General features: G+C 40.8%; 1 protein-coding gene across 3 annotated transcripts in view; it reads left to right on the top strand.

Moving 5' to 3' along the window:
* The window catches only part of CLIP1 (CAP-Gly domain containing linker protein 1), a 181,915-nt gene that overhangs the window by 16,343 nt on the left and 142,467 nt on the right, over positions 1 to 23,105 (top strand). For all 3 annotated transcript variants that reach the window (XM_088449167.1, XM_088449166.1, XM_088449168.1), the window contains exon 3: positions 8,674 to 9,218. In XM_088449167.1, coding sequence (XP_088305293.1) covers positions 8,674 to 9,218 — 545 coding nt within the window. The remainder of the gene's footprint in view (positions 1 to 8,673; positions 9,219 to 23,105) is intronic.

The following is a 23,105-nucleotide window of genomic DNA, read 5'->3' as shown; positions in this document are numbered from 1 at the left end:
TTGCCTTAAGCTGTCCCAATATACATCCCCAGTTGCAGATTGCACTAAAGCACACATATTTACAGACATAAATGTACTGAGGGCAAAGTAGCGTCTACTAATTACCAATCTCCACTGTCACGTGTGTGCATTTTGCACACCACTAATTACTGGCTCGGTGCATGTGATGTACATTAGATGGGATGTGTTATGCACCTGAGGATGGGCCCACAAGAGGTACTTTTTACAGTAAAAATAATAAATAAACATGAGCGTAAAGAACCAGAGATATGTGTATCAGCATTGAAATTAGTGGAGAAGTTACCAAAAGTAACCAAACTGCTTCTATCTATAACTTTTTTGATAAATGCTACCTCAAAGCTTTTTGGTTGCTATGGGCAAAATGAAGGGCAATATAAAGAGCACAGTTGAAATTGTTTTAAGATTACTAAAATTTACTAATTTGGATGTATTGACAAATTATGTTGTAATCTATATTTGGTCATTGAGTGAATGCTGTGGGCATTTCTCCACTTTCTCCTTGTTCCAGTTGAAGATACTGGAGACTTTTCTGGTATAACAGCCGGCACAACAAGCATTGGCACTTTAAAATAGTCCCCTCTAATTATACTTTTTTCCTCTTTATACCAGCCAACTGTAATGTACCATATATATTTTTTTTAATATATAGCGTCACCCAGTGACGTGACATTTTCTGAGCCAGCAGTTCGTGTTCCATTGTGGAAGCCATTCTGATTGGGAACCGACCTCTTTTTTTCAACCATGTGCTCTGCTAACATAAGCTTTAGTCGCGTACCGGAGCATGCAGCTTTCCAGTAAGCAGCTCCACGCACTTAAATCAGCAGAGAGCTGCCCACCAAAACGCTGTTTCCTGAGACTCCAGTAGCCATTTTGTCAGCAGCTAGCTTCATCTTTCATTGCAGTTAAATTAGCCTGTCTTGTTGTTGCTCTTGTTCTCTTGCCTCTTCTGTTTCAACCTGTCTCCCTGTGAGTCTTAGGGGTTTGTCTTCACATCATATCTGAGGTGTGAGCGATAGATAAGTCTTGTACCTATTGGCAGTTTTCATCTTTAGGGGACTAAAGCTGCGGGTTGGATAGCTAATGATTTAGATATTTCAATGAAACATTGTCTGTATACAGTTATATTGGTTCCAGCTCATACCTTCCTGTAGGATTTTTGTACATGGAAATTCTGTTCTCTGTCATCTTTTTATTCCCTTAATTGTGCTTAAATATCAGGGAAAATAAGCATGTCAGAAGCAGCCCAATAAAGGTGGGTGCTGTGGTAATGGCTTTTGCCTGCAAAAACAGTGAAGCCACAATTCCAGGGGCCAGGTTGGACTAGGAAGCCCTTTGTGAGATGGAGGTGCAACTTCCTTATTCGCCTCCTTCAGCCTCAGCACACCCTTCTGAGCCTGGTTGGAATTAATACCTTAACCCACGCTATGCTGTAACTGTTTAGTCCAGTGGTTCTCAACTGTTTCGAATCACAGCACCCTGGAGTATCAGCATTCTTTTCACGGCACCCCTGGGCCAAAAGTTTTGTCATTGAGAAATTCACCAAAGATTAAATGAAGTAAATTGTGCTTATATGTCACCCTTAGGTTCAGTTATGTGGTGGCTGACAGTGCTGCGCTTCTTTTTGTCCATATAATCTTGATAGGCAAAACCAGTGCTAATGGCTGCCAATCACACTGACTAAAAATCACTTTATTTGGTACTGGACCACCAACCCTAGGCACCCCTGCAAGTTCCCTGAGGCACCCTACGGTGCCACGGCACACAGTTTGGGAACCACTGGTCTAGTCAATTACCTGCACAGAGCAGAATAGAGTTTCTTCTTCTGGGCTGTCCATAATTCAGATGTAATTCCCTGCCTCAAGAGTTCAGGCACTACCACTCATCTCCACCCGAGTCTCCTTGGGTTAATGGGTTGTCTAACTTGATACAGGGTTGGTGCTGAGGTCTTCATCTCTTTAGCAGATGTTGAATCCTGCTTCTACATCACAAGCTCAAAAGTAACTTCTAGTGCCTTTACAGTCTTTGGATGCTTCTGCATCTGATGTTTCCTCCAAGATTGTGGATGAGTATCTCTAAACCAGAGAAAACCTCAGTGGTAGAGGAAGACCCCGGTAGTACCATTTACATAGAAGCCTTTGTTCATGCCATTGCTTAAAATGAAGAATTAGTGATGAATTTCAAACTCCTGATTTCTCATTTTTTGAGAGCAATAATAAACAAGTGGTTTCTTTGCCATCTTCACCTCAGTTTTAAAATTGGTTGCATCCCATTAAAAGTTTTGGGTCCCCAGAAAACTGGCAATGTTTAATACACTTCCAGTTATGAGTAGGCATAGGTGGGGAGTATTGCCCTCCAGAGAATACTCCTGTTGCAAGACTAAATTAAATGAGTTATTTTTGATATTGCATCATGTATGCGAAGGTGGAACAACATTTTGATATGCTACTGGCAAGCAGATACAGAATCGAACAAGGCTTTGGAATCCCTTTCTTTTTGGGATGAAATGTTTTTTTGGCCCAGAATTTAAAAAGCTTGTATCTGCAGAAAATAGAAAAAAGTTCTATTCTACCTACTGCACCAAATCCTCGGGGACCCCCCTGTTGACCTTTGTTCAAAAGCAAGGAGCTAGACTACCATGTTTTTACAGTATAAACCAACAGACTTTCTGCCAGTGGAAAAGATTCTCTCCCTACAGGTTCTAGTAAGGTCTCTGTTGAAACACAAATCGTTGCCCTTCTGCAGGAAGGCAAAATTGAGTGACTATCAAAGTGGGTACAGTTTACCCAACTACTTGAGCTTTCACAAAATGAAACAAATCCTACTTGCAATAGAGATCCAGTGCATCAAACTGACATCCATTGTGCATCAGTCTCCCTTTTGATGGTTGGACTCCAACAACCTCAACAGGGGCCGTCCATTCGTCATTTTGCGATTTTGGATTCTGCTTAATACAAATGCCAGTCTCAGTGATTGGGGAGCTGTTGCAATAAACTAAATTGAAATGATAATTGCCTTCAATTAAACTACATACAATCGGGCTTTATTACTGCTAGGCTGGTTAAATATAAACATCCCTTAAGTAGAACTTTCCAGCAATGTGAAATTGGCTAAAAAGTCTCAACAAGCAGCACAGTATGCCGCAATCAAATAAAATTTCAGATGAGAGAGAAAGTTATTGAAATATATGTTTGGAATGAATTACAAAGCAATCATTAGGGCTCTGGGACTCAATCAAACCGCAGGGAGAGCTATTCTCTCAAAATGGAGAAAACTTGGCACAGTGGTCGGCCTACCAAAATTTCTCCATGAGTGCTTCAACGACATATGCAGGAAGTCACAAAAGAAACCAGACTAACATCTATAGAATTTCTGGCCTGTCAACTCCGTCCGCATTCATGATTCCACCATATGAAAGAGACGGGGAGAAATGGTGACAATGGGATTTGCAAGGCAAAAACCACAGCTAATTAGAGAAAAAAAGAATGTATACTGCGCTTGACTAAACAGGGTGAAGTATTAGATAATTTATTACATATACAAGAATATATACGCCACATACAATAAATATGCAAAACAATAGAACATGTAATACAAAATGTAAATAAAAATGGATGGAAAAAAATAATGGAATACAATAAAAATGCTAAAACATCACTTTCCCACTACAAAAGTGAAGTCCCAGATATGTGAGCAATAGCAAGGAGCCTGAGATGAATGACCTGGTAAAATTCTCATGTATTGAACCACGATGAACATAAAGGCTCATCTCGCATTTGCCAAAAAACACATTGATAACCCCCCAAGCCTTTTGGACTAATGTTCTGTGGCCTGATGAGTCGAAAATGTAAATTTATGAAAGACACTGGGCCTCTTACAACTGGTCTAAAGTGAACGGAGCTTTGTACAAAAAGCACACCAAACCATCAGTCAAGCATGGTGGTAGTACTGTGATGGTGTGGGGATGCTTTTCTGTGTATGCTGACTTGCCATAATTGACAGAATAATTTAATTCTGTGCTCTACCAGAAGCTTCTGCTGGAGAATGTCCCATCATCGGTTCGTGATCTGAAGCTCAAGTGCAATTGATTATGCAGCAAGACAACGATCCAAAGCACAAGATCAAGTCCACCTCTGAATGGCTCAAAAGAAACAAAATTAAGTATTTTGGAGTAGCCTATTCAAACTCCTGACTTGAATCCAATTGAGATACTGTGGCAGTAACTTTCACTGGAAGTTTATGTTCAAAAACACTCTAAAGAGGCTGAATTAATGCAATTCTGCAAAGAAAAGTGTCTACAGCAATGTAAAACACTGATTTCCAGTTATCATAAGCGTTAGATTGCTGTTAAAGGTGGCACAACCAGTTAAGTTTAGGGGGTTGCAATTAATTTTTCACATGGGGGTAATATAGGTGTTAACTTTTTTCCTTCAATAAATTAAATGATTATTTTAAAACATCATTTTTTTTGTATACTCAAGTTGTCTTTTTTATTTAGTTTTTGTTTAAAGATCTGTAACAATTAAGTGTGACAAATATGCAAAAATAGAAGAAATCAGGACGGTAACAAAAACTTTCACACCACTGTAAAATCTCACTTTTCCTTCAGTTAGCCCTTAGGATTTGAAACTTGTCATTAATGCCTTACATCAGCCACCTTTAGGGGGCGATTCAATTCTGCTATAGCACGCCTTAACCAATGGGCGCCTGATGGAGCAAAAACCCAATCAGGTGAAAACGTGTTGGCAGCAGCAGGTGGACTGTCACTATCCTTTCCTTTTTTTTTTTTTTTTTTTCTCTTTTCTTCTTTTGTGGGATTCATTGCTTTATCCCTAATTCACTCCAGATCAGTGTCAGATAGCGGAGGGAGGTTAGCGGCTAGAGACTGGTGGGACCCAGGTTGCTTTCATCGGACAGTGTTTAATTTGCTGCATATCCAAGCTTCCAAAGGTCTGGTGAGCTAACGGTACATCTCTGTCCCACTTATGTACCTGCTTGAAAACTGCCATTTTGCTTCCATAACGATTTGTGATGCACATGTTTAGTAATAAGCCACCACCTTTTCTAAGAGGATTGCATTATATGCAAAAGAGTGGTCCGACTATAAGAGGATTTTGCTGCTGTGTTTTTATAGTGTTTTTTTTTTTTTATGTGCCTGGACATCATTTGTGCTGTTCAACAAAATATTGCAAGTGAGAATAAAGTCAGTTTTTATTTTTTATCCACCTTTTGTTTCTTGAATCACAATGAGGACACCTTTGAGATAAAAAAGTATTTTATTTTACACCTGTTACAGTTTCAATTATAAACCCCTTTCCTCTGATTTATGTTTTGATATACCTGGAGGGTGAACAGACATATATACCTGGAGGGTGAACAGACATATTTTCTCTCTAGTCCCATAAAAAAATCATATCATAGCAATAATCACAGCCTATCTTTTTATTTAGTGCTGCAGTATACACAAAATAGTAATATAATGTTTATATTAATATTTAAAATAGAGGATTGAACTGTATTTTTTGTGGACATCTGCAGAATATTCAAGTGCCTGGGTAAAAACTGTGAGATTAGTAAATTGATGCTCCGTTCGGCAAACTGTGCCACGTGTGCATCCCCGACAGCACCAGGTTTAGCGATGCAAATCTGCTAAACCCGTCTAAAGTACTTCTTTGGGCACCCAAATGAGGAAATGCGTCAGGGATTTTTATTAGCGTCTTCTGATCACCACTGCGAGACATTATCATCCAGCACTTGTCTCTACCGAGTTGTACCCATCTGACCAGACGTGGGTCAGTACAGATACACATTATTATTTATCCCACTGAGTTAAAGACAGAACAGGTTGGGATAAGACAGGTGTTTCTTCAATAGCCGCATCAAGCCATTTTATATGGGGGAGACTGAGTGAATCCTATCTTACAGAGGCAACACTCTACCTCACCAGCACATCACTGCAGTATATTGCAGGCACAGACAGCCTAGGCTGATGCTTTCAGGCTGCACTCACAAGCCGGGACGCGGTGTGGGAGAACGGACCCAGCCACGAGGGTGACTGGGCCCGATGTTTGCTGGTGAATAGCAGGACATTACACTTTATTAGTGGAATATTAGAGCTCAAGGACATTAATTACCTTGTCCACACACGTCAGTGCGGTATTCTTTTTACACCTGCAATTCATTGTGGGGAACTGCCATTAATCCCTAGCCGGAGGATTATTGTAGAAAATACGTGCACACACTTTTTAAAGACTGTTGAAATGTGAATTTATTCCCCCTGTGGAGCTTTACTCATTCATATCCATGTTTTATACATACCGGAGGAAGCACTATATAAAGGATCCCCCAATAATTGGGATGATAAATATCTCCGTTTAACAAATCGGCATCAAACTATAGCTGATTCAAATTATTGTGGTGATTTAGATAAACCAGCGACCTCGCTTCAGTGTTAATCATTGTAACATTTATTGGTTACTTTTCATTAATTACCACTAATTCAGGTTTCAAGTGTTTCACAGCGCTGTTGTGTTTTTTTTTTTTCTCGCGGCTACGAGTGACTGAACGGAGCAACAATTGAATTGCTTCGCTGGGCGCCCATTAGTTAAGGAGCCTGATAGAAGAATTGAATCGCCTCTTTAGAGTCTGTGGACATGAAGATGCTGACCTGGAAGACTTTCTCCTAGTAATTTCTTCCTCAATGAGGGTGCTTCTTACTCTTCCATGAAGACCATAATGTCTGTTTCCATAATAATTAGGAAATTCTGGTTCCAGCCTTGCTACAAGACAGTCATGAGAAGACTCGAGATCTATATACTCTGGTCCAATGAAGTGCATTGTACAGCTCACTTCTTGGTTCGTTTAGACCTGTACCTGAAAATGTGGTCTAAGATAAGCCCGTTGGGGGTTTATATAGCAGTCATCTGGACTTTAGTGTGGACTTTAGTAAAGTTCTATTGGCTTGACACCTTTGGCATCCATGGATGACCATTTTGGACAGAGGCTTTTGCGGACAGCACATGTGTTCTCTCTCTTGAGGACTGTTGTGGGATGTCCCCAGAGTTACCAAAGTCCTTCATTAGATGGAAGGAGGATATGCTTTTTCTTGTTCCTGTTGTGTTCTCTAAGTTTTTGGTTCTATGTTTTGATTTTGGAGGATTTTTGTGGTTGTATAGTACATTTTCTCCTCTCTCTCTCTTTGTACTTAACATCTGTCCTTTGGGCTTTGTTGAAAATTGAGGTCCTTGATGGTTGACCGGCTTATAGAGGAGAGGTTTATTTCATAGTGCCCAGGCTCCTCATGCCACCTGCTATAATAACCCAGAGTCTTCAGTGTCCCCAGGGAACTTGAGAAAAGGATTTAATGGTAATGGCAAAAATCATGTTTGTTGTATTATTTATCTTTCTGATATCACCAACCCTGGGTTAATTATTTTTTTATTCCAGTCAGGAGGTATTGCAGACTTAAAAGATATATATTTTTATTTTTTTTATTTCCTCATTCTATGTAATGAGTAGCCTGTCCAATTCTGTCTTACTTAATATACTCAGAGAAATAATCCCTATTTGTAAAAAGTGATATTATTAATGTAGCACTCCGAATTTAAATTTTATACCCTACTAATATTTATAAGCTCCTCAAACAGAAATGTTCTCCTCAGTTTCCTCTTCAGACTTTAATCTATCATCACTCCATTTAGGTATGATTTGTCCTTCAGTGCCTTTAGTCAACTGACTGTGTGTCTCAGTTTAGTCAGGTTTTATTTATCACATTCCTCCCACTGTCAGCTAATTGGCAGTGCCAGTGTTTTTTTCGTCAGTGGCGTAAGTTACAAGTACCGTGAGTCTAGAATTAACCCTTGCATTGAAACTGGATAAAGATAACATTTGATGAAATATTACCCGTATTTTCTTTCTGCTTGCTGTATCATTGCTTACAAGCATTGCAATGGTATGTTGTTTCCCTAGTCGATACATTGAAAGATACTAAATGAAAACTAGGATTTCTTTTATATCATGAATATATTACAGGTTGAGTCTCCCATATCCAAAATGCTTGGGACCAGGGATATTTTTTGATAACGAAATATTTCGTATTTTGGATATTTGCATTTAATAATGAAATATCTTGGGAATGGGGCCCAAATATACACACACAATGCATTTGTGTAATATCCACCTTATACACACAGCCTGCAGGTAATTTTATACAATATTTTCAATAATTTTGTGGGTACAGAAATTAAAGTCATTTGTTTCATTTACACACTATACACACAGCCTGTAGGTCATTTTATGCATTATTTGTAATAATTTGTGCCTTAGACAAAGTTTGTGTACATTGAACCATCAACAATCAAAGGTTTTATATCTCAGTCATACCAAAAAAAAATCCGTATTTCGGAATATTTCGTATTTCGGAATATTTGGATATGGGAGACTCAACCTGTACTTGCATTTAGCGATAATGGTAAACATGTTTGATTTACTTATTATAGTATTACTTCATCATTGTATAAGAAAAATAAGTACTATGACTGAAAATATGCATGCTGGCAGGTCTTATGTACTTCTCATCCTACTCTGAGCATGTATTCTGTGCTCCCAAATATTTGTTATGTAGCACATAATATTTTTTTTGTCTTTCTATTGCAGCTACACCTTCAAAAGCAGTAGAAAAGGCGGCGAGTGCACCAGTTTTAGAGACTTCTGAAGGGTTTGTGGATGATTTTCGAGTTGGAGAGCATGTGTGGGTTAACGGTAATAAACCTGGATTAATTCAGTTTCTTGGTGAGACTCAGTTTGCTCCAGGACAGTGGGCAGGGATTGTTTTGGATGAAGCAATTGGCAAAAACGATGGGGCCGTTGCTGGTGTCCGATATTTCCAGTGTGAGGCCTTAAGGGGAATATTTACAAGACCTTCAAAGTTGTCACGGAAACCATTGGAGGATGAAACCAATGGTGCCCAAACTACATCAAGAGCTACCTCGCCAACCTCTGTGTCTTCAAATGTTGTTTCCCCTGTACCATCTTCTGTAGCAACACCTCTGAAAAGTACTACATCATCTACTAAGGAACCTAGTACACCTGCTCAACTGAGCAACCTCACACGAACGACTAGTGAATCAATATCAAATCTTTCTGAGACTGGGTCGATAAAGAAAGGGGAGCGAGAGCTTAAGTTGGGAGACAGAGTTTTGGTGAGTTTTTTTTCTACTTAAGACCTATTTATATTTCCAAAATATGCTAAGGGATCTTGTATGCTCTCAAGTGTCTATAATATATTACTACTACGATAAAGTACCAAGTAATACATGACTTCATATTTATTGCTAATTCATGTAGGGTTTTCTAAGTATTTTATTATGTGAATTGAAGGACAATTTAAAAATAACTTGTCAAAACGATTTTTACATTTACAGTACATGGCATTTAGCACCAATAGTTCATATGACAGTGGTTCTGCAGCACAAGGGATTAACTCAGTCAGTGCTGTAGGCGCCATCTTGATCACGTGGGCCTGGTCTCTGGCCATAAGGTATAACGACTGATCAAAGACTCTGTGGTCCAATCAGAGGGCTACATTGGAGCACATGGCGTACTGCATTTGGCCCCCGGGCCATAGTTTGGACACCTCTTGGTTTAAATTAGAGTTGAGCTGTTCGGTTTTGCAGGTATCTGAAAACACATGAATTTAGGGTTTTCTTAGTGGGAATTTGAGCTAGTACTCAGTTCTACTAAGTTCAGTTCTTTGTCAAAACAAGGCAGAATGTAATTTTCACAGAAATATTGGATCTCGTGTATTTTGGATTGCATATAAAAGTCGCCCCCTCGTGATCATGCGCCATTTCACACAGAGTATAGAGAGGGTGTGGGCTATAGTTCTGCTGCCGTAGACGCCATTAGAGAGTGGGTGGGAAGAGTGTAAGAGAATGCAGGCATCTTTGTCACTGTTTGTGTTTGTCAGACACTAGCTAGTAACTGTAATCCAGTGCAAACTGCAAACATGCTACTGTCATGGTGTTTATCAGACACTAGTAGCGCCTGCAATCTAGTGCAAACAGGCTTTTGTGATTGTTAGAAGTGAACTTGAAGAAAGCTGCATTTAATAATTTTCACAAGGATATCGATCTACACTGCAGTATATAATTGTCACTGATGTTTGAGCGCAGAGTTATTTCAAGCTTAGCTGTGACAAAAATACTGTGCTGTCTGAGTGAACTGCACCCCAAGGACGACCTCTTTTCCTGTTTTAAAGAAAAACTCAGGATTTAAATTGAATTATAAAAGACTTATTTCAATGCTGTGTTTTGAGAGATAGTGTATATTACTGTACAAATGTGTCTTCATACACCGATCCTCAATATGCCATGTGGCGTGAGACGCTTGTCGCCAGTGACATGCCAGGTCCCGTGCAACTCTGCTTGTGCTGAGTGATTTATTTTTTTTTTCACCCGCAAATGCTTCTTAGTCACAATCTGATGTGACAAACCACTTCACGAGACTTCACTGATTAATTTAATATTAATACTTGTATATCTGAGTCTGTATAACAAGCTTAATGGAACTTGGCGTGAAAAAAAGCTGTGCTCGCTGCATCGTAGCACGTTTATATACAGATTTAGACTGTCGCCCACAGATATACAAGTGTCGCATATAAACTTAATCAGTGCAGTCTCTTGAAGTGTTTGTATTGCCAAGGCTCACGGGCCCTCGCAAGAGGGCTGTTTTGCCTGACTGCAGCAGTAGGGAATGAGGGCAGATCTGTATTTACTTGGTGTGGTTGTGTCCCTGTCAGCTGTACCCCAAAATAATAGGTGCAAAAATATAATTTTTTTTTTTTCTGGTGTCAAAAAAACACCCCAAGTCTTTTAATAAAGCTGCATGGTAATGGTAACAGTCCCTCATTTCTCGATCTCATTGTACATTAATTTGTAGTGGTGGCAGTTTAGTTCACCTTAAGTAACTTTACTCCTGTCCTGGTGTAAAAGTTTAAAACCATTCACGGATCAGTTGATAAAGAGTAGGAGCAACCCAGTACTATGCAGCTGCTACAAGTCGTGGTGGTACTTCAACATCTACTATAGGTGGTCAAGGGAAAAGAAGGCGTAAAGGGCACTTCAAATCTAAACAGTATTTCACAATCGTATAGAAAATATAACTATGAAAGTAAAGTTTACTATTGAAAAACATAATATTGCCAACATGCCATACTCCACACACAGTGAGTAGGAAGGAAACGCTGAGTCTATGGCCTTTATTTGTCAATGGTGGTCTTGCTACTGCTCTTTCATGCTTATTGGTAAAGCCAGGGCTAAACACCGGTGTCTTCTGTAACCTTGCATGCACCACCTTCTCGCTCTGAGTCTAGGTGTGTCACTTCTAAAACGGACAAATCCGTGTACAGAAAGAACACTATGGCTGAAGAACATACTGTGTTCATAAACTTCACAGATTCCTGAGGAGGTTTCTAAGGGGGTCCACGAGTTCTGTGGGGTATATTTGCTAAAGTGAGAGTTTTTAGAAGAGATGTTGCCCATAGCAACCAATCAGATTTCACTTAACATTTAACTAGCACCTTCTGGAAGATAATAGCTAGAATCTGGTTGCTATGGGTAACATCTCCCCTTCTAAAAACTCTCACTTTAGTAAATATACACCAGTCTGTGAGTTTGTCATTTCTTAACCTATGCACCCTCTGCAAATGTGAGGATGAGTAATAAAATAGTAATGGTTTAGACACAGAAATTGAGGATGCTACTTTGGAAGAGCAACAGGATAAGAAAAATAATTGTGTATCTGACACTGAGGATGTTGATGTATGTGTTGGACAAGAATAAGTTGATATAATTCAGGAGGATGATGTTTGTGTAAAAGTGAGTCAGCCACTAGTGGCAGCAGTTCTTGCCAGTGATGATGAGCGAATTGTCATACTTGGGCATATGACCAAAAAAGCCACCTCTTCCGTTTGGAATTATTGTTGCTTAAATCCTTACAACATTTGTCATGGCAGCTGTACCATTTGTAATGCCAAAGAATGTAGAGGTAGGGACATTGACTAGGCTTAGCGGATCACTGATCACTGAACCCATGGCGGCTACAGCAGCATTAGATCTGCGTCCAATATCCACCATCAATGTATCTGGTTTTAGACAATTAGTTGAGGTCATGTGTCCACGCTACCAAATTCCATGTACTGGGATGGTAAACAATGTTGTTCTTTGCCTAGAAAATGCCATTGTACCAACTAGCCACTTAATTACAGGTATGTGGACAAGCAGTATTGGTTAAACGAAAGACTACGTGACTGTGAAAACCCACTGGGTGGGTGTATAGCCTTTAGCAGCAGCAGTATGTAACACAACACCAGCTCATTCGTAGGCAGGCTATTATCAGTTTTACTGACTGTTAAGTAGCATACCAGTGTCAATCTATTGGAAACCTCATGGATGTAATAATAATTTGGTTACCCAGCTAAGACTTTTGTCACGATATGTCACTACCAATAACACAAGTAACCTTGTACCATCATTACAACTGGGTCAATTTCAATGCCTACCATGTTTTGCGCATACTATAAACTCTGTGGTTTAGAATTTCTTAAATGACCAGCCCATGCAGGATTTGCTGGTTGTGAGCCGTAACATTTCTGGACATTTATGGTATTCAGCAACCTCATGTAGAAGATTGCATCGGCAGCAAGAATATTTCAATTTGCCATGCCCCCAACTGAAGCAAGTGGTAGTAACCACGTTAAATTTCAACCTATATATGCTTCAGCGACTGGAGGAACACAGGGAGAGAAGAGACACATGTTCTCTTACTGCAACACACTGGAGAATACTCTCCGTTTTATGCAAGCTACTGAGACCATTTGAAATTGTAACTGATGAAGTGAGTTCAGACACTGCCAGCCTGAGTCAGGGCATACCCAACTACTGCAAGAGCAGCTGATGGAGGATATTACGCATTTCCGCTTAGTATGTTGGACTTGTAGATCAAGTTCTTTCTTTGCTTCTCCAGGACCAAAGGACTTGCAACATCTTGCAATTGGATCACTACATTTTGGCAACCTTGCTTGATCCTAGGTTTGTCATATGTAATGTCTTTTTTTTTTTTTTTTCCAACTGACAAAGATCTTAAGAGATGAAAAGAGCTTCTTGCGAGCAAATTGTCAGCTCAAGTGCCACATGGCACAATGTCTCCTGCTTCAGTTTCTCCTGCAAATGCTGCTGCCAGGAAAATACTGACTTTTTCCGAGAGACCCACTGGTGGTGATGAGTCAACTGACTGCACCAGATTGAAACATTGACATCTAGTCAGGCTTTGTAATTTTATAGGATGCGCACACCAGCGCTACAGTATACTCATCAATAGTTTTTGAAGCAGCTGGGCACAGAGTTGTCCAAACTCAAAGAAGGTTTATAATAAAATAATTGTATCCAACGCTAACCTATTTGTACTAATTCAGATATCTGAAGTGTGGAAAGAATGATGCATGTCCAAGTGCTCCTATGCACTTATATGAATAAACAAAAATGATCTTAATCATTTTTGTTTATTCATATAAGAGCACAGGAGCACTTGGACTTCAAAATTAAGACACAATTTTAAACTAATCAATAAACACCATTATTATTATTACGTACATAGTTTACATCTAATTTTACTTCTCTATAATACCATACTTCATTCTTTCCACACTTCAGATATTTGAATTAGTACAAATAGGTTAGTGCTGGATACAATTATTTTATCTAGTCAGGCTTAAATTAATTTCCCACATATATTGACACCTCTGTCACTCAATTTGATACTGTAAGCATCAATGCAATGGTTGAGTATTACTTTAATGGTGATGTGCAAATTAGCATGTCACACAATCCCTTTGAATACTCGGAGGAAAAATATGGCAATTTGGTGCTCTTTATGCAATCTAGCTATGGTGTACTTTAAGCTGCCCACTCTCCAGTGTGTGCTTGGAAAGAGTATTTAGCACAACCGTGAATCTTGTGAGCGATTTGGCTTACTTCCAAAAAAAGTTGAAAAACTGATGTTCATCAAAATTTACTACAAATTCTATGAGGAAGACCTTTGCCACCAATAATAGCAAACAGAGACTGTAATGGTGGTTTTCCGTGGGGATGATCCAATATTGTGTGGTGAAGATAATCTTAACAGGCGTGATGAGAGTAATTATATCTTCCAACTGAGAATGATTGATAGATTAGTTTAGCCAAACCACCAAGATGTTTTCTTTTTGTAGGGACTCAAACCAAGCACTTCAGCCACAAAAGTGGCAATCCCTGTAGTTGAAGTGCTTGGTTTGTTAAACTCTGCATATCCTTTACTGGGGGTTTTAACCCCAAATCAAAATTATATTAATACAAATCAATATTTTGACTGCATGAAGATCTACATGGGATAATCACCACTATGCTCCTGTACAATGAATTTAAATAGTGATGGTGACAGAATTAATACTTGTAAACTATTATGGAAAATAAAGAAGTCAGCAAATTATCTCAGCCAAACCAAATTTATGGAAATACTAATAGGCACACTCTGGTAATAAGACTTTTTTATATTCCCCTTTGACTATGATAAGTACAGATCATCCTAGTTGCTCATTTCAACTTTTCTTGATTCAGTAGATGTTGAAGTATCAGCTCCAGCTTCTCAACGCTCTTTTAGAGGTCATGTCATTGGCATACAACTCGTTCTGGACAGCCACTTGTCACAGGCGTTTATGTTCTCTATCTTGCAAGAACATCCATCGCCAGCTTCTCATCCAAGCCTATAGGCCCCATTTCCTGCAGTTTCTCCACATATGCAGGGTATCATCCTCGTCAACCTTTTATTATGTGTTTGATAGGCAGCTTAGATTTTACTGTACTTTTGCCCTAAATCAAAATTCTATAAATACAAAGCAAAATTCTGATCGCATGATGACAAGGTTACAAGCCTCCACGCGATTATCCCCACTATGCTCCCATACAATAAATGTGAATCGTGATGGCGACAGTATGAATATGTGTAAACTTATGGAAATACTAATATGCGCCCTGTGGTAATGAAACTGTTTTTGATTTGATTGGGCCTGTGATCAGTTCAAAAGTATATTCTACTATGGAAATAAGCATACCCTGTTCTTTCTCTTTCACTCTTTGGGGGCAATTAAATTGGCCGTAGGACTTGAGATTGTTTTTAACTTAATTTCTACTTTCTACAATTCTCAATTTCTATTGGCCTTGAGGCCTGTGATTTGGTGATTTTGAATTGTCTCCTAGGTCTTTACTATTAGGCTATTATTTCTTGATTAATGAAAACATTCTATATAGTTTATTAAACTACCATCCTATCTGCCACTATGTTTCATAGATGTGCTATATTGTCTTAAACTGCCATGTGTTTGTGCTGCTGCTTTGTTGCTTGCTTTAGCCAGCCAGCTCGCTGCATCATTTGGCCAATATTGGTGAAAATCGTATTGTGAGCTGAGGTGGTTAAAATTGACTAAAAATCACTGTTATTGGAGTTAATATCATAGGAACAAAACCGGTCCAAATTACATTGTTTTTATCCATTTTTAAAGAAAACTACAACATTTGAGGGTGGTTTTGCTACAACCAAAATTCAACAATGATTTAGAACCAAAACCAAAAGATGGAGTTCTGCAAACACCTCTAGTTCAAACTAGACATGATATGAAAGAAATGCGACACAAAGCGCTCACCTGTGTTGTATGGAGCAACAAGAATACCTAAAGAGCTAACTAGTCTGATGCGTATGTGTATCTGAGATGTTTACAGAAAAGAAAGAGAGCAAAGAGAAATTGTAAAGAAGAAATGTCTGGCAAATACAAATGTAAAAATCAAGGTATTTATTGGTGGGGAAATGGAGGATGTATAATAATCCATCAAAATGAAGGAGGTGTAAAAGGAAAATGCCTGTATGAATTTAAGGCCTTATGGGTGGCCCAGGAAGTAAGTTGACAGCTGTGGCAGCCCCCTAAGGTGGCAAATAAGTCCAGGTGTGTCTGGATGTGGGTGGCAGGGATGTGCAGTGAGCCCCTTTTTAGGGGGCTACTTACCGCCTGACTCGGATCCCAAAGCGAGGCAAAACGTCATTCTCCCGCTGTCGGATGCTCGCGGGTTTTGGATTACTATAAGAAATACCCGGTGATATGTGCCATGTCACTCCAACTGTGGAGAGTCTAGTGAACGGATGTGCTTTGTCTATCCAAGAGCTGCTGTATCTGTCCAGGGCAGGGGTGGTTGTGTTCATCCAGGGGCTGCTGTGTCAATCCAGGGGCAGGGGCTGCTGTGTCAATCCAGGGGCAGGGGCTGCAGTGTCCTTCCAGGGGCAGGGATTGCTGTGTCCATCCAGGGGTGCCCAGTGCATAAAAAAATAAAAGCTAATAATAATATAAGTAATAAAAAAAATGTATTATATATTTTCTTTTTGTGCTGTACCCCAGTGTACTACTAAAAATATATATATATATATATATGCATATGCATAAATATATGCATAAATAATTGGGACATTGACTGGATTTTCATATTTTGGCCTCTATTCACCACCACAATGGCTTTGAAATGAAACAAACAAGATGTGCTTTAACTGCAGACTTTCAGATTTAATTTGAGGGTAATTACATCCAAATCAGGTGAACGGTGTAGGAATTACAATGGTTTCTATATGTGCCTCCCACTTTTTAAGGGGCCAAAAGTAATGGGACAAACTAAACAATCCTAAATCTAACTTTCACTTTTTAATACTTTGTTGCAAATCCTTTGCAGGCAATTACAGCCTGAAGTCTGTAACGCATAGACATCACCAGACGCTGGGTTTCATCCCTGGTGCTGCTCTGCCAGGCCTCTACTGCAAATGTCTTCAGTTCCTGCTTGTTCTTGGGGCATTTTCCCTTCAGTTTTGTCTTCATCAAGTGAAATGCATGCTCAATCGGATTCAGGTCAGGGGATTGACTTGGCCATTGCATAACATTCCACTTTTTAACCTTAAAAAATCTCTTTGGTTGCTTTTGCAGTATGCTTCGGGTCATTGTCCATCTGCACTGTGAAGCGCCGTCCAATGAGTTCTGAAGCATTTGACTGAATATGAGCATATAATATTGCCCGAAACACTTCAGAATTCATTCTGCTGCTTTTGTCAGCAGTCACATCATCAATAAATACAAGGGAACCAGTTACATTGGCAGCCATACATGCCCACGCCATGACACCACCACCATCATGCTTCACTGATGAGGTGGTGTGTTTTGGATCATGAGCAGTTCCTTTCCTTCTCCATACTTTTCTCTTCCCATCACTCTGGTACAAGTTGATCTTTGTCTCATCTGTCCACAGGATGTTGTTCCAGAACTGTAATGGCTTTTTTAGATGTTGTTTGGCAAACTCCAATCTGGTCTTCCTGTTTTTGAGGCTCACCAATGGTTTACATCTTGTGGTGAACACTCTATATTCACTCTTGTGAAGTCTTCTCTTGATTGTTGACTTTGACACATATACACCTACCTGTTGACTTTGACACATATACACCTACCTCCTGGAGAGAGTTGGCCAAATCAAGAACAGTTGTGAAGGGGTTTTTCTTCACCAGGAAAATAATTCTTCTGTCATCCACCACAGTTGTTTTCCGTGGTCTTCTGGGTCTTTTGGTGTTGCTGAGCTCCCCGGTGCGTTCTTTCTTTTTAAGAATGTTCCAAACAGTTGATTTGGCCACACATAATGTTTTTGATATCTCTCTGATGGGTTTGTTTAGATTTTTCAGCCTGATGATGGCTTGCGTCACTGATAGTGACAGCTCTTTGGATCTCATATTGAGAGTCGACAGCAACTGATTCCAAATGCAAATGTCACACCTAGAATCAACTCCAGACCTTTTACCTGCTTAATTGATAATGAAATAACGAGGGAATAGCCCACACCTGCCCATGAAACAGATTTTGAGTTGATAGTCCCATTACTTTTGGCCCCTTAAAGAGTGGGAGGCACATATAGAAACCGTTGTAATTCCTACACCGTTCACCTGATTTGGATGTAATCACCCTCAAATTAAATCTGAAAGTCTGCAGTTAAAGCACATCTTGTATCCCAATATTTCTGCACCTGACTGTGTGTGTATGTATATAATATTTTTTAACTGACTCTGCCTGTCAGACCGCAGTGTAATATTCATACACGTTTGTGACACTAAGTGGTAGCGCAGTGTATAATAAATATTGTCACACTGTTAGAGTAAACGCAGTGTATTCGTAAAAAATATTGTCACACTGTTAGTGTCACAATATTTTTTACGAATACACTGCATTTTCCACTAAGTGGTAGGGCAGTGTGTTTTCTTATTCATAAAAAATGTTATGACACTTTAGGTCATTGATACTACAGTGTAATATTTAAAATTGGTACAAATTGACGTGTGTGCTGCACCCCACTTCATTCGTGTTTGTTAATATGGAGAACGATGAGTTGAGAGGAGAGCAGGAAACACATACTAGTGATGGAGCTGCTGCCAGTGCCACCAGTCATGACGATACTAGTCCATCTACATCATCTACTAAGGGCATACAGGGCTTATGTCAGGGCATCTAAAATCAAACAAGCAATGTTTTACAGTTAAAAAAAAAAATAATTAAAAGCTAAGTGTCACAAGCCTCCCTCCGCAAAGCCAATGCTGTGCGGGGTGAATGCCGGGCAAGTGTTCGCTGAAATCTCCTCCTTCCTCCTGTTTGGATCTGTGTTTAGCAGCATATTGTTTGCAGTTCCAGTCTTGGTTGCTGCTGAGCCTCTGCACTAATTACTGCCTTTCTGTGTGCAGTGTCAGGTTTCTCTAATTGATTCTCCTATGTGTTCACAGCCCAGGTGCAAACTGGTCAGTCATCAAGGGAGGCTGGCTCTGTTTGGGCCCTGTTTCTGATAAAATCCAGCCAGTCCTTCACTCCATGCCAATAATAGTGTAATCACGTGTTTCCGGTTTGTGTTGGTCACCTGTTTCAGTCGAGTTCCAGTATCCAGCCAGCTCCATTGTTCCTGCCGTTTGTGTCATCTGGGCGGCACGGTCTGCACCTGCATTATGCGCCGTTTGTCATCCAGGCAGCACGGACGCACCTGGGTGTTTTGGAGTACGCAATCCTGCATACTAACCGCTGGTGTCATCCCGGCGGCACTGGCGCACCGCAGCGTCGTCTTGCCAAGTTTCCCTGCCCTCAAGGCAGCATCCAGCCCAGAGGCTGCATCCGGCCCAAAGGCCGCATCACAACAAAATAGGCCCACAGGCCTCATTCAGCCCAGAGGCTGCTACCGGCCCAAAGGCTGATTCTCAACTAATAGGCCCACAGGCCTCATCCAGCCCACAGACTGCTACCGGCCCAAAGGCCGTATCTCCATTAATATGCTCACAGGCCTCACCCAGCCCACAGGCTGCTACCGGTCCAAAGGCCGTATCGCCATTAATATGCTCACAGGCCTCACCCAGCCCACAGGCTGCTACCGGTCCAAAGGCCACACCGCATCTAATTGGCTATAAGCCACATTTGGAGCTAGCTCCCTCAACCACCCGGCCGCATCTTGCCAAGGCATTCCAGCCCTCAAGTCTGTGCAAGACTGTCTCTTCTGGCGACCACAGGGTCGGTAACACTAAGTTAGCTGCAGTAAAACAAAAAATTGGCAATATGCCATTTACTACACAAAGTGGCAAGGAAAGGATAAGGCCTTGGTCTTAATTTTTGACTGGTGGTTCTGCATCTTATGATGATGCAAGCCCTTCTCCCTGTAGAAGTGTCAAAAAATGTAAATAGCTAAGGCACATAAACCAACTGTGTGCTCAGAAAAGTCACAGATCCCAGAGGAGAGTCCAAGTGTGTCCGCGGTTGCCATTTGTGTGAGCCTGACCTTTCTAATACTGTATTTGAAAAGGATCCTCCTTCCACCTTTTGTGTGCCCTCTGCAAATGTGGGGATGAGCAGCACAAGTCAATATTCTGACTTAGAAATCGCAGATGCTCCTGTGGAATTGCAACAGGAGGATGAGGAGAATATTTCTGTAGTTGGCGCTAACAAGGATGATGAGGATGTTGATGCCGAGGATGTTTGTGTAAATCAGGCAACAGTTGTTGCCCATGGTAGGAAAAAGGCAAAGCCCGTTGTTATGCCGTGGCAAAAGACAAAAAAATCCACTTCTCGTGTGGAATTATTTCCACCCAAATTCGAATGACTGACTCCTCTCCTATCCGTGATTCCTCAGAAGGATCCTTGAGTGCTACGCCTGTTGCTGCTGCTGTTGTGAGTGGATCTTCATTCCAGAAGGGGACTAGGAAGAAGACTACTTTTAAGTAGTTTAACAAAACAATTGACTGTCAAACAATCCTTTGCAATGGTGAACAAATATGACAGCAGACACCCAGTTGCACAGTGGATTACTGACGCTATAACAGCTATGCTGGTATTAGATGTGCGTCCAGTATCCGCCATTAATGCAGTGGGTTTTAGACAGACAGTTAATTGAGGTCCTGTGTCCCCGCTACCATGTCCCATCTAGATTTCACTTCACCAGAACAACCATTCCCAGTCTGTACAAGGACATTTAAAAAAAAGCCTTTATTAGTGTCCTCCGAAATGCCGTTGTGCCCACTGTCCACTTAACCACAGATATGTGGACAAGTGGGACAGGGCAAACTTAAGATTACATGACTGACAGACCACTGGGTAGATGTATTGCCTCCAACAGTGCAAACAGCAGCGGCAGCATCTAACAAATGCCAGTTCAGTCAGTGGCAGGCTACTGTGTGTATCACTGGTTTCACTAAGAGGCATTCTGCTGAGAACTTCTTAGAAAAACTCAGGGAAATCATTGCAGAATGGCTTACCCCACTTGGACTCTCCTTGGGATTTCTGACAATGCCACCAATATTGTGTAAGCATTACACCTGGGTGAATTCGAACATGTCCCATGTTTTGCTCACACACTTAATTTCTTAATTTGGTGGTGCAACATTTTAAAATTTTTTACAGGGGTGTGCAGGAGATGCTCTCGGTGGCCCAAAAGATTTCTGGACATTTTCGACATTCAGCAACTGCATGTCGAAGATTGGAGAACCATCAAGTACTTTTGAATTTGCCATGCCATCAGCTGACGCAAGAAGTAGTATCTAGGTGGAATTCTACTCTCTCTATATGCTTCAGCGGATGGAGGAGCAGCAAAAAGCCATCCAAGGCTTCACAACGGCCTATGACATAGGGAAAGGAGCGGGGATGCACTTTAGTCAACTACAGGCTGCTTTCCTCTGATGTAAACAGCAAGTCTTGGTCCGATTATCCCTAGAAATATCCCTGAGTATGAACTAGTAAAGGTCTGTTTACAGTATTTTCTAGCAGCACCTCCACAAGCAAGGCCACCTCATTTTTATTAGATGTATAAAAGAATAAAAAATGTCTGCCAGATCAAAGATGTCTTTTAGGAACTGAAGAACTCTATCCTATTTTTATTAAACTGCCATCCTGTCTACCACTGCAATGCCAGTCTGTGCCATGGTGGAAGCTGAACTGCCACATGTTAGTGCCGCCCACTGCTGTCGCTTAGCTTAATCAGCCAGCTAGCTTGGTGCAACCTTTTGGCCCTAAACTAGATGAAAAAAAATCACTATTGTTAGCTGTGAGGTGGTCAGAATTTACTGGAAATGTTATTGAGGTTAATAATACTGTTGGAACAAAAACATTTTTTTCTAAATACAGATCCAAAACCAAAACACACAAGGGGTTTTGGCAAATCCAGATCCAAAACCAAAACACGGGGGTCGGCGCACATCTCTAGTTTAAACTAACTCTAAACAATTTGCAAGATAATTACTGTATAATTTACTAAACAAATCTAATTGTTAAATTGGCAATATTGTATGAAACAAAATACATTTCTGGTAGTGCACAGTCCATAAATTTAAGCATACATTTCTACATCTGCGTACCGCATGTTAAATAGAATATGTTAAAATGTGTTCCTTTTCAGAATGTAAGCTATAACGAGCAGGTCCCCCCACGAGGGCACCTAACACTTGGTAGCTGACGCCCTGCTGCTTATTTTTGTGTTATGACTGAATGTATATAAGCTATATCCTTGTCCTGCAAGTCGCTGTTTTTGTGTTTGCTCATTTGTTTAGGTACTTTGTGAGGCACTGCGGAACCCTTGTGGCACCATATAAATAGAGGAGGATGATGATGATAAAAAAATGCTTTAAAACATTTCCCAACGTTCTGTAAGAGGGGTGCGGTGCAGGTGTACTTCCGTATCTTACCTTGCATCGCACCCTCTCACCTTCAGGCCGTATGTTGATCAGATGGTTCTGGAATTCCAAACTGGTCATGGACACGACTACCTAGGAGGAAGGAGAAGTGAGAACCGTGCTTCCTCAAGTCGACCGACACACCCTACCGGACCGAGTACCACTACAAATAGATTTGGGTTTTAAGTGAAGGTCTTCACTGGCCCTTTTGGCCTCAGATCCCGAGTTTCGCCTATAGGTACTCTCGCACCAGGTGAAGACTCAACCTTGCACCGGAGTACAACCAGTGAGAGACAATATGCACAGATTTTGCTCACCGTGTCCACTCTTGTTCTTCATCTGCTCACTCGCCTGCAGGTCTCAGGCCTAAGGGCCTGCCTAACAGTATGGCTCACCTGGTAGCCTGGGCCTAATACCCAGGACACTTTACATTTTAGGGTGGCCTGCCTATTTGCACTTTTAGTCGCCTGGGCCTAACACCCAGGTCATTTACTCCTAACAGGACCAATGAAATTCTATACGGCCTACAGCCCCCTATAGCTTCAGGGCCTAGTGCCCACCTCTTTATCCACAGGCCTATTGCCTGAAGTTACCCCACGGGCCTAGTGCACGACACTAGGTAGGGGTTAATGGTAGGCCTCACAGATGGTCTACCTGTTGTGATAGAAGAGGCTGCGGGGGGAGCTTCATTAGCAGTCCTATCCGGTCCTCAGCTTCTTCTGCCGCTGGCCCGTCCTGGCCAGTGGCGCCGCCTCTTCCTCTCTTCATCCATCCGCCCTTGATCTCCTCTC

This window comes from Taudactylus pleione, unplaced genomic scaffold, assembly GCF_031769625.1.
Source record: "Taudactylus pleione unplaced genomic scaffold, aTauple2 ptg000479l, whole genome shotgun sequence".
NCBI classification, from domain to species: domain Eukaryota; kingdom Metazoa; phylum Chordata; class Amphibia; order Anura; family Myobatrachidae; genus Taudactylus; species Taudactylus pleione.
Note: the sequence above shows the minus strand (reverse complement) of the source record. Positions and strands in the feature narration are given on the sequence as shown.